The sequence below is a fragment of the Haliaeetus albicilla genome, chromosome 13 (genome assembly GCF_947461875.1).
Source record: "Haliaeetus albicilla chromosome 13, bHalAlb1.1, whole genome shotgun sequence".
In the NCBI taxonomy this organism is placed as follows: domain Eukaryota; kingdom Metazoa; phylum Chordata; class Aves; order Accipitriformes; family Accipitridae; genus Haliaeetus; species Haliaeetus albicilla.
This window is the reverse complement of record NC_091495.1, coordinates 11,747,189-11,758,762: the sequence shown is the minus strand read 5'-3', so window position 1 is coordinate 11,758,762 and position 11,574 is coordinate 11,747,189. Positions and strand designations below refer to the sequence as shown.

The following is an 11,574-nucleotide window of genomic DNA, read 5'->3' as shown; positions in this document are numbered from 1 at the left end:
CATCTTCCGCGGCCTCGCCTCCTTGCACCGCTGGAGAAGGGGGTCACGCGGGGGTCCCTCTGCCGTCACGACCCTACAGCGGCTGGTGCAAACCAGGACGGGCGGTGGGAAAACCTGAATGGCACCCGACTTGCATGAGCTGAGCCCTGCCCTCCTTATCAAGCAGGCCGTGACGCCTGAAGCCCCCTGTGACCCCAACAGCAGAACCGCTCCCGACCGACGTGCCTTGTCTTGGGAGGCCTTGCTGTTACTCTAGGTGGGGGCTGCGAGGCCGGTGGGGCGAGCCCCTTCCCTGGGACACTCGCTGGAGACCTGGGTCGAGGCCAGGCCTCGGGGAGGCTTCCACCGCGTCTGCGAGCGGAGGCATGCGTGGGCAGCCCCCTCCCCGATGCCAACCCACGGCGGGTGGGCTGAGGGGGCCGTGGGCCTGGCGGCTCTCCCAGCGCGCCTGCCGGTCAGGGCTTCGGGGCCCTGCGGGCCGACGCTGCCCCGGCCCCTTCCAGCCCGTCCCAGCGGGGCCGCGCCCGCAGCAGGAAGAAGGGCTTCCCGGGCGCGCAGCCGCCGGGCGCCCTCCCCGGTCGCCGCCCGGCTAATCCCCCGCCGCCCGGAGGAGGCGCTCCCCGCGCCGCCCGGCGAGCAGGGGCAGGCGGCAGCGGCCTTCCAGCGCCCCGCAGCGCGCTAGGACCCGGCGGGCCCCGGCCGCGGCCTCGCCGGGCGCCCGCTGCCGGCGTACGCGGGCCGGGAGGGGAGCCCGGCGGAGGCCTGCCCCGGCGGAGGCCTGCCCCGGCGCCCCCTTTTCCCTTCCCCGCGCCGGGATGCGCTCGGAGGCGGCGCCGCAGCCGGGCGGCCTGGAGAGGTTCGTCAGCGCCGGCAAGGGCCGGGGGCTGCGGGCGCGGCGGCGCTACGCCGTGGGGGAGCTGCTCTTCAGCTGCCCGGCCTACACCGCCGTCCTGACCGTCGGCGAGCGCGGCAGCCACTGCGACGGCTGCTTCGCCAGGTAGGGCCGGGGGAGGCCCGGGGCGGGCCCGGGCGGGGTGGTGGGGGGCGGCGGCGGCTGGACGGGCGGCGGCGGGGCCGGCTTCTCGCGGGTCGGCCGGCGGCGGCCCGCCCCAAGCCAGAGGCCGGCCGGCCCGGCCGCGTCCGTGTCAGTCAGCGGCGTGCGGGCCGCTGCTCGGCGAGCGGGCCCTCTCCTCGGCCCCGCGGGCGCTGGTCGTGGCAGCGGTGCCCCGCAGAGGGTTGGCCGGGGGAGCGCGGGGGCCTTTCTCTGCTCCTCGGCTCGTGGTTCTCGGGTGGCAGCGCCGTGACGAAACTGAGAGCACAAAACTGGTTTTCCTTGCTTAACAGTTGAGGAGAAAGAAAGAAAGGGGGGGGGGGGGGAAACAAGTTTTGCTCTTCACGTGCTCTGGCAGTTACGTAGGCACGTGCGTAACCTTGCTCTGTTGGGAAGTTTCATCAGTCCGTCTAGTTACGTGGTAACGTAATACTCACCGATTTTAATGAGTAAGTTTTGACAAGGCAGGAAGGGTCTGCAGTTGCCTCACTCGTGCTTTGCATTTCCGTGGTGCGAATGGAATAGATATGAATAGAATATATATGTATCTGTAATGAAATGTGCAGAGATACATCTGTATATTTCTGCTTCTCTGTCCGAAACCTTAGCTTTCTGGCAAACTACTTTTACTAGGGCACAGCACAGGCAGCGCGAGAGGTTCGTTTTTTGTGTGGCTGTGAGCGTTTAAACTCGAGTGCCGCCTGCGCTGATGGCAGGTCTGCTGCTGCTGCTGCGCCTTGCGTGGCTCCCGGCTCTGGCAGGCTGGGAGGTGCTTGAGTTTTCTGGGGGCTCAGCAGCTGCTCTTCTTGCCTGTGTGGAGGGGTGGTTTGACCTGCTGTGGGGATTCCGGTGGTTGCCGTAAACCTCTCAATGTCAGCTGCTGTAGCAAAAAAAAAAAAAAAAAAAAAAGCTGTTTAGGGTTATCGTTAGAAAATTAGGCATGGATGTGACACTGTGGCATGTCACACCACGTTTTTAAAAGGTATAGTACTTTCCTGATTTCTGGCAGATTACTGAAGAATTGCAGTGCTTACCTGTTTAGGAGCAAATGTTAGCATTTGCCTCCGTAAAGGAAAACAACTGTTGTACTCTTGCTATTTTTATCAATACGTAAGTATTGCTTGCATATGTAGGCTGAGAGGCGGAGTGAAGAATATAGTTATTACACTCTAGTAGGTCTTTTCATCTCTTGTCCTGTCATCTTAACTCACTTATGCTTTTCATTTTCTTTTCTTTTCTCTTGACCTTGTCCTTTTTCTTTCCTCATTACATTATCTGACTCACTTTATTCACCCCTCTCTTTGCATATGAGCACCTAATATAGTTCCTAATGAAGTCAGTGAAGTGAGTCTCATTAATTTGAAGAACTGTAGAACTGAGGTAATCTTCGTCTCCTTCTTCACACCAGTGGCTTTTCCTAGCCCCTAAGTTTTGGGGTTTTGTTTGGTGGTTTGTTTTTTTTTTCTTCTCTTGTGCCTCACCACAAATTCCCTTGTGCCAAAGAAACTGGCTGGTTTTGTTTATCACATCCAGAAGATTTCTCTCTGTAAAAGGACCAAGGAATACTTTCCATGCTTCATTGGTATGAAGTAATATTGTAGAGATTATAATTATCTCATGGAATAGCTTTTAAAGATCATCTCCAGGAGCAGCCTATATAAATGCTGCTTGTTCTCCTTGCAAGCTTCTCCCATGGAGCTCTGGAGCAGCACAGTGATCAAGGAATGTACTGAATGCCGTACCATAGCAGTTACAGTGGGGTAGTCTGAAACCTATTTCACACCAGGGTGATGAGGTTCCACTGAGAGGAAAGATATCTCAGTGATGTAGCTTAATCTGCCAGTGCTCAGAAATGTGTTTTATGTCTGTGGCCCGTTGCATTAGTGCTGAACTAGCACATTCTAGATTCTGAGCTGTGCTTGTTGAACTTCCAAAGAGTGTTAGGAGGAAGGTTGTGGGCTCAGCACTAGTCTTAGGAAGAGAAACTTTGCTAAGTGGTCATAAAACTGTTACAGTAAAATGGGCAAAATGAGACTAGAACATTGTATTTGCGTCTGATAGTATTCGTTACTTTAAATACACAGCTGTGCTTGAGGTACATGATGTCAGCAAGCAGTCATGATGTTAGCCTGACTCATGTTGCACCTTCTACTTTGCAAAAACTGTCAGAGGATGTCAAGACTTGCTACACTTCATGGACTCCAAATGCCAGTGACCTCTGAAGCGTTGCACGCTATCATATTGTACGAGGACACTCAGCCTTGTTTTACTCCAGTGAACTTACCTCAGTTTCAGGCAATTTTGTTGCTGCTTATACTGGGGAGGGTGTGTAGACATTTTAAAGTATTCAATACAGCTGAGAGGTCCCTATTGCTGTCACACCAAAATGTCACATGTGGGGTAACACATGCTCTGTTTTTGATGGGATCTGTTGCAACACATGCACCTTGAAGCAGAAAAGGACCTTCCTTTCCGCAGTTCCCCGTGTTGGGATATAAACAAATATAAAAAACAGGAGAGCGTGAGCCTTAGGTCACCTTAAAATACACAGATATTGGAGCAGAAGTTAGCGGGACAGTAAGAGGCTATGTGGTAACAGCAGTGTATTTAGTAATGCAGCATGTTTTCTTGGTGTTGGGAGGTGGCTACTCGCAGAACAATGGTCAAGCTTTCTGTAACCAGACAGAGAAGCAATGGAACTGGCAGAGCAGAAGCAACGGGCTAATACTGGTGAGCAAGTATACAGAGCAACTGGGAAGTTTGGAAATATCAGTATGTGTCATACATGTAGTGGCAAAAAATGGTGCTGTATGTCAAACAACATAGAATAACATGTCCAAACGCAGCAATTTATCAGGACAGCAGAGTGCTTTTGCATAATAGCAGTTGTTAGGAAAAACTTGCTTTTGAAACTCTAAACAAATAAAAATAGTGTCTGCTATCAGAAGATGGGGTTCAAGTGGTAGTTGTAGTGTTCTGAAGAAAATACAGTTTTCATTGTGAAATGTAAAATACTGTGCAGTGATACAGGATACATTCATATTTCATTTAGATTTATAGAATAGAATAACTTCTGTTTTCTTTTTAAGGAAAGAAGGATTGTCCAAGTGTGGAAGATGTAAACAGGCCTTTTACTGCAATGTGGAATGTCAGGTATGGTAATGCAGTTTCTGAGGATGAGGGGGGAAGGAGGGCAGGGGTTGCTGAACTCCGTTTTTTTGTTTGTGTGGCATTGATAGTCTCTAATTGTAGCTATGGTTAATAGTAGTCCAGTCAGTTTCAGCATCCCGCAGATGCTGACCATGGAGTTGTGCATTGGACAATTACAGGATTTGGACATGGTCTGCATGAGTCTTTCAAGATCAGTAGCTCCAGGGCTTGGTACCACTGAGGCTTTGATTAGAGCTGCCTGTCAGCCCACTAATTATGTCTGTATTACTTCTTTCTTTAAGCACAAACCAGATAATTTAACATTAGCTTGCTAGACTGGTAAGAGAGCCTGTATCTAATGGAAAAATTAAATCCCTAAATAGCTATCTTAAGGGTTTTTTGTTGGGGTTTTTTTGTAGAATCTTTGCAAATATTTTGGGTCACCACAGCTGACAGTAGTCATAACCATTTGAAACCTACCATGCTTTCTCCCTAACTCACTCATTCTGGCAACTCTTATTCTTTTTGTATACTTTGGTTTTCAAAAGCCCCTGAAAATAGAATATAAGTGTACACTAAAGTAGAGCAGTATAAAGACATCTGAAACATTTGCATGCAGTTTTAATTCCACTTTTACTTCAAACTAGAATAAGCACCTTTCAAAAAAACCCCTTTTTTTGCCAGAACTAGTATCTAGGCTTTGTGGGCTGTCAACTTGGTATGGAAGAATAATCCAGTTTACATGTGAAAAACTCAACTGGATTGCTAGCTAAACGATGTAAGCTATGTAAGGTCTGTTGTGCTGGGCACAGAGTATGGAAGAGTGCTCATGAAGGATTTGAGTCACCAAAGGTTTGGCCTACGACTATGTGTTAGCTATAAATAATCCAGACCTTCTCCTACATAGTAGTGCACTGTTGAATGCATGGGTTGCATGCAAAGTATTCTCCATTGTCATTATCTGGATGGAGATGTTGCTGTTTGTGCTGTTCGGTTCCCAAGCACTTTGGAGATGACTACTGCTTTTATTTCAAGGATGTATCTTATTCTCCTATTGTGCAAGTTGCAAAGCAAGCCTTAGTTTTCCTTCTGTTGCCTCCCCTGATTCCTGCTTTCCCACAGTGTCTTAGTGAATTGTGGATTAATCAAATGGCCTTTTGGTTTTGAAGCACCAGGAGGACTCAAAATGCTTAAAAGAAATAAGTTATTTACAAACTTTGCAATAGTTCACAGAATATTGAAAGACTGACAGCCAGCAGTTGCTGGGAAGAAAGAGAGCGCTTACTGTATGAGCATCCTTAAGGCTCTTGAGAGAAATCTGGGTGAGTTTTAAAGACAGTGTGGAGAAACCCCATGATTCATTCATGAGAAATGCTTATTTGTAAGAAACGTTTCCATATGACATTATTTCTTAGGAAACTTTTAACTAGATGAGGGAAGGAAATACTTCAACAAAGCAATTTATTGGCTGTTTAGTGCTTTTTATCTGAGATTGTGAGTTTTTTTCTTACCATACAAAATTCACAATGGTTTATGAAGCAGGTAAGCAAGATTTACTGAAGTAGGAGAGCTTAGTGATTTGTGCCAGGAAAAAATAGCAGTAGGTATCATGGTGGAAGTAGTAGAAATTTCTGCTGATCCACAGTCCTTTGCTTTTACCTCCAAGTCCCTTTTTCAGTCCATCCATCAGTGTCCTGTCTTCTAGCCTTGAAAAAGTTTATACTTTTATATTTAAGAACGAGGAGGGTTTTTTTCTCTCTTTCCCCTGGGTAAAGTTTTGTAGATGTATTGCTTTCTTAATTTGATTTTTTTCCTTAAATTTTTTTTTTTTTGTGGTGGTGGTGGTGGTGGTCAGAATACTCTTTCTCTAGTGGGCCATATTCCAAGAATAAAATACCAAACTACTCTGAGTGTCTTTAAGACTGTGGAGATGATGCTTAGCAAATACCTGTCTGTCTGATAAGTTAATGAATTAAAATCTTTTCCACCTGTTGGTGTGTAGGATGATGCTTTAGATATAAAGGCATTTTTTAGATGTTGTGATGTCTAGACAATAGTATAAGCACTGGTACTAGCACACGCTTTTACTGGTGATACGCGTATGGTTTTTGACTCCCTAGTTGATACAACATGACCTTCCATGTTTTGGGCCCTTCTGAGTCAGTCTGATGAAATTTATGAATGTTGCTGAGATTGAATTCTTTGACATTCTTTCAAAGTTACCTTCAAGCATAATATTCTCTAGAAACTAGTCTCCACTGACTGTACGTGCTGCACAGACAATCTGCACTGCATCTTCATCCCTGTCTTGTTCAAAGGCACTTTTCAGCAGCTCAGCAATTCTTTGTCAAAGCCAAAAAGGACATCTGTGCCTTGATACTGAACTTGTAACACTGGGATGTACAGTAAATCTGTCCCTTTTGCCTCCATGGATGTGAGGCTTCTTCATGCAATGCTGATAAAAGGGCAGGGCTGTACTTGACAATTGTGATGGCATTGTTCATTTGATTTTTATTTTTTTAAGTTAATTTTCTTTGTAAATCCATGTTTTCTTTGCTCAGTTCAGCTAAAAATGACATGTACCCAACAAGGACATGGTATGATTTCATATGTTGGTTAATACCTTGTTACTTAATATAATTCAGTTTGACAGCTGTTTATCACATGAAGTATACTGTGAAAACCAAATTTTCTGAGCTTGCTCTTTTCTTACTTAAAGACCTGCTATACCACAGTTCACAGGAATTCTTTCTAGGGATAGAGAGAGATGGATCAGAAGGAGACAAGAGAAAGGTGCTAATGTGTGTAGCAGGAAACACATTTTTTTGATGTCTTTTTTAGAATATGGATTTTAAAACTGCAGACATCTTCTTCTCTCTAGTGCCTTTCTGTTGAGATTTTTTTTTCTCTTTCAGAATAACGTTGTTACTGAACATAAAGTTAGTGACACTGCATGTATTTCCTGCTCTGTTGAGCCATATAGTATCCTTGTTTTGAGGTTCTTAAAATACTTTCCAAGCATTAATGAATGAAGCCTGGCAGCAGCCTTTGTGACATTTCTGTTTTTGCAAACGGGTTATAGGTACACAAAGCTACATTGACTTGCTGAAGATCCCCCAAGTGGTAAAAGAATGCATCTCCTGCCATGTGGCCAGTGTTTGATACATTGACCAAGTCCTGCTTTGCAGTATAATTCCTTTGCCCTGGTTGCTGGGAAGGGTAATGTCACATTGTAGTGAGGGGCTGAACCCAGGGGAAGACAAGTCTTGCAGTGATATAGTGGTTGATTTGCTTAGGGCTCTCTATACACACACATATGCATGCATGCTGGCCCTGGCATAGTTCCCTTAGTGCTAATTTGTCTTTTGCCTGTTTTGGTCTATTATTTTGCTTTTACAATAGATAACCTTAAGTTTGACCTATATTAAGCTGGATGTTTGCACAGGCGTAGATTCAGTCTCAGATGCGGGGCATGTGAGAGTGGAAGTTGTCTTCACTGCCTGTCCTTGCTGCCTTGAATGTTTTGTGAGTTGGTAGGATCTAGCCTGGGTTTGCTGCGTCTTTCTTTTCCCATCCCCTAAGCTAGTTCTCCTTTTAAAAGGGTTTGTGATTTCCAGCTGATTCATACTGTTCTGCTCTCCACTGTTGCCTCCTCGAAGCACAGGCCTGTTATTGCATAGTGGCTTTCAGACCCCATCTGCAGCTGTTCGGGTCTTGACTTCTTAAATTATAATAATTTTAGTCAAACAGCAGGAGACCTGCGCTCATTTTTTCTTCTCAGAAATTAGCTGCTGAAACACTCCAAAGAGAAATGTTTTAAGAGGGTTATGTGGTTGCAATTGTGGAACTGGTGAACTTGAACCAGCTACTGGAGCTCCTCTTTCTGTTACTACACAAAGCTATTATTTATCCCAGACAGAGTGGAGATCAGCTAGCCAAAGTGCAGAAAGATGTTTTTGTCCTGACTTTCCATATTTGAAATACATTTTGAACAAAATATTTACGTGTTTTTCTTAACATGTCATGTTAAAGAGTGCAGTAGTTGGTATTTCTGGAGTAAGGGAAACCTGTATTTTTAACCAGCTAGTAAGCCTCAAGATGTAGTTGTAGACCTGGAATTAGCATCAAGCAGATGTGTTTTAAATGGGACCTTGTAGAAATTGCCACTCCTTTTTGGTGAGCTGTAGAAAAAATATGAAATTCTTGCTGTAATGATGCCGCACAAGAGGAATCTGACACTGCATGATCCTGCTTAAGATTGCCTTGGGGAGGTGTCTGTCCCCCTATCCAAAAACTTTCTCCATGTAGTTTTCTTTGACAAATGTCTCCTGTGAGCCTTTCGACCATTAACCCACGGAAGTCAAATACCATTTGTGGCCCAGCATTTGGTAAACGATGGTAGGGAAAGATGACTGTGAAGACATGTGAAACTCTTACCTTCACTGCTTGGTGAGGGACTGTATCAGAGAACTTTACCGGATAACATCAGACATTGGAAGTTGCCTCACTGAAATTCAATTAAAGAGTTGGATGCCATTTGAGCATACTTGGGCCTTAAGCTTTTGAAGGAGTGGGCTTTATCCCTACACTGGCTTGCCCAGCATTTCTGTCTGGTCTTTGTGTGTGTTTGTTTTTGATCAAGTGAAAAACAGAAATTTTACATCCTATTGAAAAAGTCCTTGTGAGGAAGGAGCTGCGAGGACATTTGTTTGAACTTGAGTCTTATTTTTTTTGAGTGTCAAGTTCTGTTGTTTGGTTTGGTTTTGTTTTGTTTTTCTGAGCTATATGACAGTGTTCTGGGAAGTGATCCAGTAGTCTTGGATGGTGGAATCATTTTGAAGAACTTGGTGGAGAAGATTGTTTCCATGCTTTGATGTGAAAAGCATAAGCTTTAAAGAACTTCCCTTCCAAAAATGTTGTCACTCACTCCTAAATGAAGGGAAAAATACTGCGGATGTAATGAAAATAGGAAGAAAATATCATTAATGTAGCATTAGGGATTCAACTAGAACAATGCTACCTGTTATAATTCAAGCTACCTAGAGAAAAACGTGGAAAAGAATGCAAAATACAGTCCTGCTGTGATTGCAGGGAAAGCTACTGTCACAGTGTTTCCATCCCAGGCATTACTCAGTCATCAGTACTTTCTTTTCTTGTGGTGTTTCAGGCTTTTATCTCATTTCACACAATTCAGCCATATCTTGTCCCTTTAACCTCCCTACTAGTTCATATAACTCAGTATGATTCTGCCTGGGGAAAGATTTTAATTAACAATGTGTAAAGAATAAAGGGAACAAACGGATTTTTAAAAACAATGCTTTGAGACAGGCACGTGATTTTGCATTTTGCTTTTTTCTTTTATTGGGTAGTCTCTCCTGTTTATTTAACTGGTGCGTATGGATGCAGGTCCTACAAAACTTCAGGTTCTGTGCCTTCGCATCTTGCACACCCATCAATCACGCTGAAGTTGGTGGGTGTGCAAGAAGGGGTGAGAGATGAGGTCTCCCTCTGTCTCTCTTCTTAGCCTTTAGCCTGTGGATTCCTAAGCGAAGGCTATCAGGGAATTTTCCAGAAAAAGGTCTTGGGGCATACATAGGAAACAGGCCTCTCTGGGGATGCATTTTGTAGTGTGACAGCTGTAGGAGAGTTGAGAGTGTAATTTCACATGACATGATTAGAGTGTAATATACTATTTTGGTTCTCCTGGTCTGTGTTGCCACATCCTCTTAGAACATTTACACTGGAGCTTATTTCAAGCAGCCTGTATATAGGTTTTTTTGGAAGTACCATACTGAGATATCAAGGACAATGAAGTTGACATTGTGAGTGGTTGAATACCCTTGCAGTGTTGCACTGCTTCAAATCATACATGAGGCTGGGGTGGGTGTTCACCTTTCTTTTCCTAATAAAAGAAATTCCTAAAGCTGTGCATGTGCAGGGCAATTAAAATGGCCATTTTCAATGGAAGAATTTTTGGTGTACTAACTGAAATTAGTGATGTCAGCTTTTGTTTTGATCTGCAAAGCCTGTAAATAAGTGGACCACCCAAGGCAGGAGACACTGAGGGTCCTGATTCAGGTGGCTGTTTGAGGTGCCTTGGGTTGTCCTATCTGGCCTCCAGCTGTAGGTCCTACAAAGAATGCATCTCCCAGTAGACCTGTATCATATCTATTGGTCCTACGTGGATGTTTTAGATAGCCTAGGGTGTCTCAAATGGCTCTTGCCATCAGTGGTTAGGCAGCTGAGGGAAACCGTGTTTATTCTGTTCCTGCCACTCAGTCACTCTGATGGGCTATATATTTTTTTGTTTTAATAATTTTTAGATTTTTTTTTTTTTTTGAGTAGGCTAACACAAGGTCTGTGATACTGGGTGAATCACACTAGGGGGAATTAAGAACTTTCTGAAGGCTGCAAAAAGTTTTTCGAGTTTTCACTTTCAATCAATTTATAAATTAGTGGGATTTGTTGTGATTTCTTTCCTCTGCTACCATTTTCCACCAGTTTAAATCTGGTCTGAAAACAAAACTTGATGCTCCCTATATAGGCAGAACACTATAGGTCTGTTCTAACACAGTGCTATAAATATGTGTCTGGGATGAGATATAGAAATAAATAACTGCATATTGCTTGAATATAGAAATAAGAATATTTCCATGTTTGAATAAATAAATACAATGAAATTTGATGCAGTCTGAGGACAGCCCGTGCCAGGTTCTGTGTGCCAGTGCAGAGTGTTAATCTGCGAATCTGTGCTCATCTTTGAAAGATTCTGTTGCTTTGGAGGAAATCTGTAGACTGCCAAAAGCCAGTGGCTTGTGCCATCGCTCCAAGTGTTATTGCATGTTGAGCTAGGAATATGCTATACATTCTTAACTAAAATGTGTTTGTCTTTATTAGTGTGTTTTCATTACCTAGCTGTACTCTTACTCTACAAGGCTCAAGGAAAAAATCTGATTATTCTATTCAGTGGGTCTGGTTTTGACCTTACATATACCGATTCTTACAGTGATTGTGAATCCATTGACTTCAGACACATTACTCCTGATTACACCAGGGTTGTCTCATAATGAAGGGCCAAGATATTAAATGGAAATGAACCCAATAAAGCCACCAAGCTCAGACCTACTCTGTCCTCACGTGCTTGATCTGAACAATAAGAACTGGTGATTTATAAATCATGTTGTCTGTTTGCTTCTTCGTCATTTAATTCTTTTTTTCCATTGAATAAATGAAGATGTTCTGACCTTAACTAATCCCTTGTGAATTTGTTTGAAAAAAGCAGGATAGCTGTACCCCTTAAATGTGACTCAAGCTTTTGTTCAGATTTAGTGAGTGTCATCTTACTTTTTTAAAGGAAACACGTTTCACTTGAC

General features: G+C 44.3%; 1 protein-coding gene across 3 annotated transcripts in view; it reads left to right on the top strand.

The window, feature by feature from the left end:
- Positions 1 to 603: 603 nt before the first annotated feature.
- SMYD2 (SET and MYND domain containing 2) overlaps positions 604 to 11,574 on the top strand; it is a 30,477-nt gene continuing 19,506 nt past the window's right edge. The window contains exons 1-2 of one of the 3 annotated variants that reach the window (XM_069800148.1): positions 604 to 997; positions 4,141 to 4,204. In XM_069800148.1, the coding sequence (XP_069656249.1) occupies positions 816 to 997; positions 4,141 to 4,204 (246 nt within the window). In that variant the 5' untranslated portion in view covers positions 604 to 815. Of the gene's footprint in view, positions 998 to 3,709; positions 3,782 to 4,140; positions 4,205 to 11,574 lie in introns of those variants that run through there. The other 2 variants (XM_069800147.1, XM_069800150.1) reach the window with 2 other exon arrangements.